The sequence below is a fragment of the Sceloporus occidentalis genome, unplaced genomic scaffold, assembly GCF_023333645.1.
Source record: "Sceloporus occidentalis isolate IW3139 unplaced genomic scaffold, rSceOcc1.0.p SCAF_70, whole genome shotgun sequence".
In the NCBI taxonomy this organism is placed as follows: domain Eukaryota; kingdom Metazoa; phylum Chordata; class Lepidosauria; order Squamata; family Phrynosomatidae; genus Sceloporus; species Sceloporus occidentalis.
In genome coordinates, this window is record NW_028317050.1 from 4794379 (window position 1) to 4807400 (window position 13022).

The following is a 13022-nucleotide window of genomic DNA, read 5'->3' on the forward strand; positions in this document are numbered from 1 at the left end:
ATGGAAAGTGGGAAGCTAATAAGCAGAGGGAAAGTGTCTGGCCATTTTACCAGTGCTAGCATGAAGCATCACCTCAACACTCAACACAACGCTGTGCTGTTGGGGAAAGATGCAGAAGTAAAACGTAGTGCAGGCAGCATAGCTGGTGGCCGTGGTACTACAACAACAACTAGTACCATCTCCAGAGAGAGTGGAAAAACCCCAACAGCTGCTTCTGAGCCGATAGCAGCAGCTAGTGCTGGCAGCCAGAGACCAAGGCAGGTTGGAGCACTGAATGTCCAGCCCACCCTGGAACAATTTGTGGCATTCCACTCCAAAAGGTCAATGTCCAAACAGCAGGCCAATAAAGTAACGCGACTTATTGGTCAGTTCATTGCTGTTGGAGGGGCATCCTTCTCCATGATTGAAGGGGAGCCTTTCAAACAATTGATGGCGGCTGTGGCTCCACAATATACAGTTCTGTCACGTTCCACTTTCAGTAGGAACATTGCCCCCTCATTGTATCGGTCCTGTGTTTCAGCAGTGGAAGAGGAGCTTTCCAAGGCTGCTGGTCAGTCTGTTCATTTCACAACAGATTTGTGGAGTGCACCTAGCGGGCAGCATGCCTTTCTTTCTTTGACAGCACACTGGTGGCAGCCCGGTGTGCCCAAGGAAGCTGCTGCAGCAGGCTACCGATCATTCCTTCTCCATGCAGAAGTGATGGATGAAAAGCACACTTCCCAAAATATTCTGCATGCAATGAGGAAAATGTTTAGCCTTTGGGTGGGAGCAGAGGCGGGCACCAATGTTGAAGTTAGTTTTGTGGTAACTGACGGAGGTGCCAATATGGTGAAAGCGCTGCGAGATGGTCATATTGTTGGTGTGCGCTGTGCAGCCCACATCATCCATCTTGTAGTGAAGGCAGCAATGTCAGAAGGAACTAATGTAGCAGCAGTAGTTCTGTCCCGCTGCAGAAAGATCGCTGGGCACTTTCACCATAGTGTTAAGGCTAGCCAACTTTTGAGGGAAGAGCAAGAGAGGTCAGGTCTTCCCGTACACTGCTTATGACAGGATGTCAGTACGCGGTGGAACTCCACTTTAGACATGCTGGAGAGGATTTTGGAGCAGCAGAGGGCAATCCATAACCTTGCCTCAGAGCATTATATTGGGATTACATCTCCATTGAGCTAGTGGCAGTCCTTAAACCATTCAGGGATGCCACTGAAAATTTAAGATCAAACACTGCCAATCTGGCCCAGGTAATCCCATTGTTCTCCCATCTAGACAGCAAGATGGATGTGTTCCTTGAAAACCGTGAGGCTGTTCAAGGTGGCACTCTACATCCTGACGTAGCAGCCATAGTCAGGAAGCTAAAAGTACACGTTCGCCAACGCATGGAAGAGTCCCGAAATGATGCTAGCGTGCCTTTGCGATCCAAGAATTAAGGGAAAGCTAGCAATGAAATTTAATGTTCTCAGTAGCTATCGGGAGCAATTGGTTAACAAGGTGCGTGACTGGCAGCGTAAAATGGGAATGCTGTCTGAGGAGGGAGAGGTGCAGGAGGAGGAAGAGATGATGTGGTCTGCTACTCCTAGCAACAGCATCAGCAGCAGTGCCACAAGCATCACAACACAGCTGAGTGGAGCAGCTGCGTTTTGGGAAGAGGCACTTGGGAGTATAGTTGGACCATCTGACAGAGCTAGCAGAAGACAGGAGAGTAGTGCTGCTGAAATGGTCAAACTTTACCTCTGTGAAGTTCCTTCTGCACCTAATGTTGATCCTCTTAGCTACTGGGATGAAAAGAAGAGTGTGTGGCCTGCACTCTCATGGGTTGCGCAGCAGCTACTATCATGTCCGCCAACCACTGTTCAAAGTGAGCGCGTGTTTTCTATGACTGGAAACATACTGAGTCCACAGCGCTCACGCATGGCACCTCATCTGATGGAGCAGATTGCTTAAAATCTGCCCAAGTTGGGTTACCCAGCTCTTAGCTTGGAAAGTTAATTTTCTTTCTCTAATGTTCAAGGTAGTTTCTCCCCCCTGGTTGCACGTGTTTGCGGTGTGGCAACGTCTGCTACCTCCGCCGGTGTAGCCAATTTACGCTAGGGCCTAGTGTCTGAGTTCTGTAAGTCTGCTCCCAAACGCCAAGGACTGACAGTCTTTGGATGCTTTGCCCTGGGGTGAAACAGGTGAGTGGGTCTCCAACTGCCCACTCATTCGCTTTTTCCATTTTTCAATGCTGGTGGTGGTGGTGCCAGCGTCTCTTCTCTGCCAGTTCGCTTCCTGGCTACAGTCATGCCCAAAATGTCACTAATGGTAAGGGTAGTTTCTCCCCCCTGGCTGCGTCTGTTTGCGGTGTGGCAACGCCTGCTATCTCTGCCGGAGTAGCCAGCTTACGCTAGTGCCTAGTATCTGAGCTCTGGAAGTCTGCTGCCAAACGTCTAGGACTGACAGTTGTTTGGATGCTTTGCCCTGGGGTGAAAAAGGTGAGTGGGTCGCCAATTGCCCACTCATTCGCCTTTTCCATTTCCTTTTCCATTTCCATTTAATTTTTTTCCCGTCTGATACACAACCTACCAAACATAACACATAACACATATAACACAGTCACATAACACACATAACACACACACGTACAATTCACAAATCACAAGGACATTTCCTCCTGTTATTTACCCTGGCCTTCATTTTTTCTACACTCGCTAGCATTAACGCTATAACTCACACTTCACCCTATAACTTTTTCCATCCACATACCTGCCAACAGACCCAACTTTTTCAGGGACAGTCCTGTTTTTTTCCTGCCCCATCAAATTTAGCTAAACTATAGCTGGGTAGGGTAGCACTACAACATTAAATAAATATAATAAATATAACTTTAAAATTAAAATTAAATAAACCCATTAAAATTATATTATTTAGAGATAATACATCTTTAACCAAAACAGTGCACTGCTAATACTCTTAAACATAACCGTACATTAACCCTAAGCTATTTTTAGTTCTTGTCCCACATTTTTTCCATTCGCATACCTGCCAACACACCCAACATTTTCGTGGACAGTCCTGCTTTTTTCCAGTCCTGTCCAGTAAAAGTTGGGTTGTTGCAAAGTATGCCATTATAAATAGGTAGCAAATGTTAGGCATGTATTTAAAAGTGGTCCAAAATCGATTTAAAAATGTAAAATAATCCCTATTCTTTTATTAAACATCTATGGATGTGTGACTGTGTATGATAAAAAGGAGGCCAAGTTCCTTGGAGCATTTGTCTAGGTCTCAGACAAGACAACTGCTCGGAGGAACTTGGCCCTCAGTTTCGGGCAATGTGTATTGTGTACACCTCGGTGCGTGTGTGCAACTCTATTGGTCGTTTCGGCAGGGGGCTCGCCTGCCATCAACGAATGAAGTGCATTCTGCAGTTCTGCAATTCATTTGTTGATGCCAGACCAGCCCCCTTCCGGCAACCAATAGAGCCGCACACACGTACCTTCACGGCGCGAACGCATCTGCTACTGCTGCTGCTCCGATGTGTTATTAACCCCTGCTACGCAGCCAGGAGAAAACGAAGATGAAACGAGTACGAAGAATGTCCATGAATATTCGCCCGAAAAGAAGACAGGAACGGGCGAATATTCGCGGAATACGAAGATTTTTTTCCCCACGAAGACGAACATGAAGAGCCCCCTGGTGCCCAATCTAGTGTTTAAGGGCTTCATGGAATAAGTAACAAGTGGCCTGAGTGTCTATTAGCTATTACACAAATCACCATGACACTCAATTCTGAATTAAGAAGGGGAGGAACCCAATTTGCCACAGTTAGTTTTCATTACATACTAGAGAGGTATGATGCTACTGTAATTTGCCATTCACTTAGCTTTTTTTACCAGCGTGAAAGTGAAATCATGCTTAAGTTGCAAAAATAGGCATAGTGCTTTGATTTCTTTCATTATATTCCCTGATTCTTACCTGTGGCTTTATGCTCAGCTAGTAATACATGTCCATATGACCCATTCCCCAATTCCCTGATGATCCGGTAGTGTTCTTTCAGCTTCATGTGTGGCATATTTATTGATGTCAAATCCATCATTTCTCGTAGAATTTGTTCATTCTCATTAATTTCATTCATGTTCATGTCACTTTGTATATTTAGCTGAAGAATAAACAGTAATAATGCTGAAATAAAACTTTTGAAAGGCTATTGATTCATTTTAATAAACTTTATGTGAATTGTGGATTAAACAGAGTATTGCATTGATTTATGAATCATTGTACTAAAACATATATATATATATTTAAATGATATATACTAAATGAGGGGAAATTACATTTGCCTTTATAAATACTTATTTTCAATTCCTTCCTCCCGTATTCTTCCCTTCAAAACCTTTTTCCAACCATTACATGATACCTCTTGAAGGGTACTCATGGTCCCTGATCCAAACTTTAACAAAATGTAAATATATATTGATCCAAAGAAAACCACAAGAAACAAAGACAAGTCTTGAGCTTTCTCAGGAAACATAGAAAGTGACGGCAGACAAGCAGAGCCGGCCTTAAGTGTTCTGGCGCCCTGTGCGGACTACTCCTCTGGCGCCCCCCCATCCCGAAACAAATATCCTCCCTCTGCCCCTTATCACTATCTACCCCCCCCCTGCCCCTTATCACTATATCTACCCCCTATTACTTACCTTGTTGCCGGAGTCCTGTGGTGGGAGCGGGAGTCGTCTTCCCGCTCTGCCGCGGTGCGCGCTTCACGGAGTCACGGAGAGTGAGGGGCGCCGATCGGTTGCTGAAAACTTTACGAGCAACCGCTCGGCGTCCCTGCCCGGGACTTAAATGAAAACACTGTATTTTTTTGTTTAACTTTATTTAACATCCTCCATGTTAAATAAAGTTTAAAAAAACTTTATTTAACACAGAGGATGTTAAATAAAGTTACAAAAAAACCAAACAATGTTATAATTTAAGTCCTGGACGGCGCCCCTGTTGCCATGGCGCCCTGTGCGGCCGCACAGGTCGCACACCCCTAAGGCCGGCCCTGCAGATAAGAACCGTTCAGCCCATCCAGTCTGCCCAACATCTGAATACTTTCCTTATCTTATATCTAACGGAGCCTTATGTCTATCCCATGCTTGCTTAAACACGTTGACAGTATTGATATCTACCACCCCTGTTTGAAGGCTATAGTATTATTTCCTGATGTTAGTCTTAAACTAGAGGGGCAAAGGTTTAAAAGTATGTCCTTGTTGCGATAGTATTTCTCCTTTAAAAAAATATCTTTCCTTTTATTATGTTACTCCCTTTAAATAGTTAAATGTTTATATCATATCCCCCCTGTTCACATATTTTCTTACAGCTTATATATGTTTCCTGGTAGGTTTTATCCTGTAATCCACAAACCATTTTAGTACCCCTTCTCTGAACTTTCTCCAACATTTTTATATCCTTCTGGAGATACTGTCTCCAGTACTGTACACAATACTCCAAGTGAGGTATCGCCAGTGCTCTGTACAACAGCGTAAACCCTTCCCTCTTTTTACTACTAATACCTCTGCCTATACAACCAAGCATTCTGATAGCATTCCCTGCTGCTGTACTGCATTATCTACCTACCTTTAGGTCCTCTGAAATAATTACCCCCAAATCCTTTTCCTCACATTTTGAGGTTGGGACAGCATCAATTATTCTATACTCTGCCCTTGGGTTTTTTATGCCCTTGATGCATTTATTCACATTAAATGCCAGATGCCACAGCTCTGACCATTTTTCTAGTTTACCTAAATAATTTGCCATTTGGCTTATCTCTCCTGGAACATCAACCCTGTTGCAAATCTTTGTGTTATCAGCAATAAGATATACCTTACCATCAAGACCTACTGCAATATCACTAATAAAATGAATATTTTTTTGCTACTGAAATGTCTTTCTTTAAAAAAAAAATATATATATTTAAAAATGCATTGGAACCAACCCATTCACCATTTCATTAAGAAGATTTCCCTTTGTGGAGAGATAAAGAACTCCAGGCAACAATGACTCCACTTTTGGAAGAAACAAACTTTCCTACAATACTATATTGGTAGTGTTAACTGATACAACCTTGGTCCTAATTGTTTCACACTCAATGTTTACGGTGCATGTCCTTAAAAAAAGAGAGTGTAGTCTTGATGTCACTATGGCTACAGCAGTTTTGCAGAAAAAAAAGATTCCAGTGATGCATGAACTCTTAGACAGGGTCCAACACAGAAACAATGAATTTCATGACAAATAATTATTTAGCCTATCTAGTCTGCCCATTTTTCTGATATACAAACCCAGACCATAATCGGTACTTGACTTGTTTTAGATTCAGGATAGTTTTAACTGTGGTCATTTTGTTCTAACATTTCTCATCTGAAATAAGTTAAACAATTGTAACTAGGCTACCAAAATTATATATCATCAGTGCTTAAAAAGGTAAAAGCTAAGGGGACAAGGTTAAAGCAAATATAACATTACATGAACCTGGCTACAGGCCTACATGGCAGTAAACCACATATAGTTGTGAGAAATGAAATATTACCATGAGTTCCTATATTCAATCAAACACAGTATCTATATGTGTATGTATTCAACTTTATCTTAACAAACTGCTGAATAGAATAGAAATAAAACCAAGGATATAGTGCTTTAAAGCTTTATAATAAGAAAAATGAATGATGCACTCAAAAACTGTTAAATAAAAAAGTGCTATGTGTGCTCAAAGGAAATGTGTATAGCTCTGCAACAGGAATGAGTATGCTAGGTAAAGAAGAAACAGGAGAAAGAGATGAGAAAAAAAAGGTTATTTTTCTATAGGTTGCTAATACACATTATAGGAGCAGTTCCCAAATGCTATCAGATAGATGGATGTAATAGGTGTTAGTGCCAAGAGTAGGCAGGACTTTTACGTAATTTAAATAAAAATTACAATATATTTAAAATAATACATAATACAGTAAATACATAGTAGAAGTGTAATTAAAAATTGATATCCACAAAGGATCTTCAACTTAGGTATGTGTATACCAACCAATATTAATACTTCCCAATGGTGGCACAGTTGCAGTGCATGAATGACCCTGTCCAAACAGAAAATAAAAAAACACACAAAATAACACCTTATAGTGTAGTAAATTTAGACCAGCTGGCTGTATATAGTTTTTGATTGCACTCATAAGAAATATTGACAGGATAGGCTCATTTCAATAAAAACAGGTTATTTACTTCCGAATTGTCTAAAAATCAAATATAGGAGATTCCAATGATACAGTATCACAGTGAACAGCAACAAATTGGAATAAAAATTCCACATACAGAGGGAAATTTAATACTGTATTTATGTGCAAATAGCACTTTGTATGAGGCTTCAATAAAGTAGATTCCATATGAACATAGTGTGTTTCAGTTTGTATATTGAAGATGGACAGTTGATGTAAAATGCTGTGGTTTAGGAAATATTGCACTAAACAATACCGTACTGTGCGTTTCATGCCAAATTGTACCATTTCGCCCATTCATCCAAATAAAATGAAAGAAAACAAATGCGAGCAATCTGAAAATCTTTGTCCGTTCATTTGTTTATTCTGTCGGCGCGGCTGCCATTTTAACTACACTAAGAGGAGGAGAATCTCATTTGGCCTGTACTAAGAGGAGGGACATTGAGTGAGCTGATCTTCATTTGTCCAATCAGCTCACCTCTGTCACATCATGCTGAGTGCTTGTTCAATGGCTGTGCTGCATCTTTAAAACAAAAGCAGTCTAGTAGAGCCTACATAAGAGCAGAGCAGGCAGTGGGATCCTACATTTTATTGACTGCTTTATGTGACACTGGTGTGCTGCATCTGAGCATTTACAGAGTGAGAACTGAGAATTGAGATTCTGCCATGTGAGACTTGGTGAGCCTCAGCCTACCATTTCTACCGTGTCTAATTTAGGAGGATTTGTTTTCAGTGCTTCTGTCAGCTGTGTATTCTTGTGCTAGTACTGTTGAGCTGACAGTTTGCCTCACAGTGCCTGGCTTGCAGTGCCCTGGACAGGCATTGCCTCCCTGGCCTGTCTTCCCTGTTTATTTACTTTTTTTTTTTTTTTAGAATAATTCAGGACAGTCAGTCAGTCAGTCAAACCACATCTGCCCCCAGGCTTGCCACTCTGCCCCCAAGATATGCCCACTACCATCACGCAGATGTCTGCCGGCTGCCAGAGAGGAGGCTCCAGGTCCCCTGCAGCGCTGCGGGGGATCTGGATCTTAGTCTTATAGTCAGACCTCTTTTTGAGGTCCAATTATAAGACAACCTCGAATATAAGACAAGGGGTATTTTTCAGAGCATTTGCTTTTTAAGAATAATTCAGGACAGTCAGTTATAACCAATAAGTTATAGATAATATAATATACTACTACAACTATAACGACCAGTGTGTTATTTAATATTTCAGCAAGAAATAAAACCTTTAAAATTATTATACTTAGCTGTAAATTAGCTGTTACTTAGCTTTGTGTGCCTGAGGGATTCTGTCAGGTAGAATACAAGAATACAAAATAAGATAGACTGGTAGTACTAGGTAGAAAAATCATATTGCCTAGTGAAAAAACCCTAGCCTAAGCTAGTAGAAAGAAGAGATCGCTCAGGTTAATAAATTAATCTTGCTCTTAGCTGCTTGTTTACATTTTAAAATTTAAGTTTAAAATAAATGCTTAAAAGCTAAACTAGTCTGTAATAGTAATTTATTTTTTTGTGTTCAGCTAATCTTTCTTTGTAGTACTGGTGCTGCTTTGTGCCTTCTGTTAACACAAAAGAGACAAAGTACATTTTTCTGATTTTTCTTTTTGGACCTCAAGCAGTGAAGCTTACCTAACTGTTTTGCTGTTAAATTTTAATTTATCTAAATTAAATTAACTTAAACAACTTCCTGTACTGTTCACCGCACCGAGAGGGATATGGTGATACCCTGATCTTCGGGTTTTCACCCTCAAACTCCAGAGGCTGACCATCAAAGCAGGAGGCCTATACTCCAAGAGGCGCTGCAACACACCACGCTTGAAGCAACCACGGGGTGCACTAACCCTAAAAGCATTGACTATCCCTTCCACAACACAAACAACAAATGAAAGGAAAACTACACTGGGGACACTCCCACTACAACTATGAAGAGGACTCGACATCTCTAGAGACCACACGGTGAACCCGACATTACAGGGACCGCGTGACACAAGGCCTAAGGCCTACATGCAGACAGCTCCATGACACGGCCCTCTCGGAGTCTCGGGAGACCCAACGCAAACAGAATGTTACCAAACTTGGTTGCAGATATTTGCCAAGAGGGCTGTGAGGGTGGCGATACACAGCAGGAGTTACGACCTCGGGACTCATTGTTTGCCAGGGATCCGAATCACTGGAACCCGGAGGGGTGGTGAGTACCCACCTGGGAAAATATACCCACACCTGACAACATTCAGCAAGCATTTCCCTATTTGGGTCTAAGGAATAGCACTCTGGAGGCCACTGGGAAGTCATACACGTTTTATAGTACCAAATTGAGGGAACAATTTGCTTTGACACGTATCGAAAATACTGAATCAAACCCGGGAACGAAAGGGATTGAACCAATACCAGGAATTTTACTCAACTGCAACAGCATAGTATGTGAAAGGGGTACGAGTGCTGACTGCTAGTAGTGGATAAAAGCAACTACTAAGACACCTCAAACCTTACCAGCTACCCAAGGGAAAAGACACCCCTTGAGACTTTATTTCAGCCGCTTTCACTGCCCCCCCCTTTTCCCCCTCCCTATCGATATGGGAATACAATGAGGATGTGAAGCACACCAAGAAAACAAACCTCATTAAAACTACTCCTGTGCCTGAACACATTTCTTTTCTTTTTACATGTCCTGAAGACACCCTTGGAGAGTAGCCGTCACCCCCTTATATATCTGCCACCAAACACTTGATGCCATGGAGAAATACATGAACAACTCCACAAAATCGAACACTAAACGCCACAAAAGTTGCACAAACTAGATAAAACCATTCCAACACAGAACAGAGAACCCTCACCTGAGCTCATATTGACTCCTCAAATAGAAACTCAACACTCCAGCCAATCCACTCCACAAGCAACAGAGACGGCTCTAGAAGTTACTAAAACCCTAATGCCTCTCATAGATGCACGCTTTGCTAAACTTAGACAATCCATTGACAATACCATAACATCAATAAACATGAATACGTCCTGTATCAATGAACTGGAAAAAACTCAAAACGAAATGGATGACACAATAGCTGCACAACAGACAACACTACAGAACCAACACGCAATGATAGAGGAGCTTCAAAACAAAATTGATGACCTGGAAAATAGGTCGATGCGAAACAACCTCGGATTCCTTGGAATACTGGAACAAGTCTCACCACAAAATCAAGGCCAGTAATAGCAAAAGGTGTTTTCACTGAAAAAGAAGTGGTTCTGCAAGTGACGTCACCTTCCATTTACGCATTTACGCATAGTGGAACTCCATCTATGCCCCAAACAACCGAGGTACCAGAGGAGAGTGAGAGGTCAAGAGCAACTGGTTTAGAGGAGTTAGGCTCTGTTACTGCTAGCAGTAGTCAGACTCATCATAATGTTAGTCTCAGTTCCAGATTAACAGGAATTCCATTTGATCTGGTTGCTGCTCATCCACTCAGAGCAGTAGAAGCATCATCCAGAAAGGCAGAGTACAATACGGCATGCGACAGCAACATTTGGGAGCACTTTGAAAGGACACTACGGAAAAATTGTGGGAAGCAAGCAAGGGGGGGGGGGTATCCAGTCATTTCACCAGTGCCGAGGTGAGCCATCATCACCACACTTAACACATGGCTGTGTTATGGAGGAAAGAGGCAGAAGAAAGTTGCAGTGCAGGCAGTATAGCTGGTACTACAACAAGAACTAGTACCTCATAAGAAACAGAGTGACAAAAAACACAAACAGGTGTTTCAAAGTGATTAGCATTTACAGCTAGTGGTTTTGGCAGCCAAAGACCAAGGGAGGTTGGATCACTGCAAAATGTCTGGCACCCTCATCAATCTCCAAACAGCAGGACGAAAAAAAATAACCAGACTTAATGGTCAGTTCATTGCTATTGGGGGTTCATCCTTTTCCACGATTGAAGGGGAGCCTTTCACACGGCTGTAGCTCCAGAATACAAACTTTCCTCACGTTCCATTGTCCCACCCCCCCACTGTTTCAGTCCTGTGTTTCAACTTTCCAACGCTGCTGATCAGTGTGCACATTTCACAATAGATTTGTGGAGTGCACCTAGCAGGCAGCATGCCTTTCTTTTCTTGACAGCACACTAGCCGCAGCCCACTGTGTCTAAGGAAGCTCTTGCAATAGGCTATCGTTCATTACTTCTCCATGCAGAAGTAATGGATGAAAAGCACACTTCCGAAAATATTCTGCATGCAATAAGGAAAATGTTATCACTTTTGGTGAGAGCAGAGGCGGGCACCAATGTTGAAGTAGGGGTAACTGACGGTACAAATGCAGGCCCTGTGCAGCCGTCTTATTGTGAAGTCAACAATGCCAGACGCAAAAAAATTTTTGTAGCAATAGTTCTGTCACGCAGCAGGAACATTTCTGGACACTTCTAGTGTTAGTCTTGCATAGTCTTGCATCAGAGCACAACATTGGTATTGCATGTCCATTGAATAGAGAGGACTGGAGAGTGGTCACTCAGCTAGTGGCAGTCCTTAAACCATTCAGGGATGTCACTGAAAATGTAAGCTCCAGCACTGCCAGTCTGGACCAGGAAATCCCAGTGCTGCCCCACCTAGGCAGCAAGATAGATGTGTTTCTTGAAAACAGTAAGGTTGTTCAAGGTGGCACTCTATATCCATAGTTAGGAAGTTGAAGGATCAGTTCAGAGTTTGCAACAAATGTCTTGAAATAATGCAAGCCTGTCTCTGTGATCCAAAGATTAAGGGAACCTAGCACTCAAATGTAATCTTCTTACTACCTACCGGGATCAACTGATCCAAAGGGTGTGTGACTGGCAGTGGAAAAGGGAAATGCTGTCCGAGGAGGGACAGCTCCTAGCAGCAGTAAGGCCACAAGCATTGGAACACAGCTGAGTGGATCAGCTGCATTTTAGGGAGATGCGCTTGGGAGTAAAGTCGGAACCACTGACAGAGCTAAAATCAGAAAGGGGAGTAAAGCTGGTGAAATGGTCAGACTGAATGTTGACATTCTTAGCTACTGGGATGAAAAGAAGAGTGTGTGGCCTGCGTAGCAGCTTCTATTATGTCTGGCAAACCACTGTTCAAAGTGAGTGCGTGTTTTCTATAACTGGAAATATACTTAGCAGCACTCAGGCATGTCACTTCATCTGATGGAGCAGATTGCCTTTCTTAAATTCAATCTGCCCAAGTTGGGGTACCAAGATCTTAATTTTCCCAAAAATAATCAAAAATGGTAAAGGTGGTAGTTCTCCCCACTGGCTGCAGCTGTTTGTTGTGTGGCAACGCCTGCTACCTAGCCAGATAAGCAAATTTACACTAGGGCCTAGTGTTTGAGCTCTGAAAGTCCTCTCCCAAACATCAGGGACTGATGGTGTTTGCATGCTTTGCCAATTGCCCACTCACTTTTCCTTTCCTTTCTTTTTTTGATGCTGGTGGTGGTGTCACCTCTAAATCTTTTTCTTTATAGGCAGTTTATTTTTTCTGCAAATTTCCTTCCTTTCTAAAATGTCAGGCATAATGCTAAAGGTATTTCCCCCCTTCTGACTGCATCTGTTGTTGGTGTGGCCACACCTGCTACCTCCACCAGGGCAGCCAGTTAACGCTAGGGCCTAGTGTTTAAGATCTTTAAAGTCTGTTCCCAAAGGTCAACGACTAAAGTGTTTGGATTCTGGGGATTTTGGGGATAAAACAAGTGAGTGGGTCACCAACTGCCTGTTCATTCACCTTTTCCATTTTCCTTTCTATTCTGCTGCTGCTTCTCTAGATCTTTTTTCTTTATAGAAAGTTTATTTTTATGCCAAAT

The 13022-nt window shown here is 42.4% G+C and overlaps 1 protein-coding gene across 1 annotated transcript in view; it reads right to left on the minus strand.

The window, feature by feature from the left end:
• Nucleotides 1-4105, minus strand: part of LOC149286357 (serine/threonine-protein kinase SBK1-like) — a 99267-nt gene extending 95162 nt beyond the window's left edge. The window contains exon 1 of the mRNA XM_089494257.1: nt 3946-4105. Coding sequence (XP_089350383.1) covers nt 3946-4105 — 160 coding nt within the window. The remainder of the gene's footprint in view (nt 1-3945) is intronic.
• Between the last annotated feature and the right edge of the window lie 8917 nt (nt 4106-13022).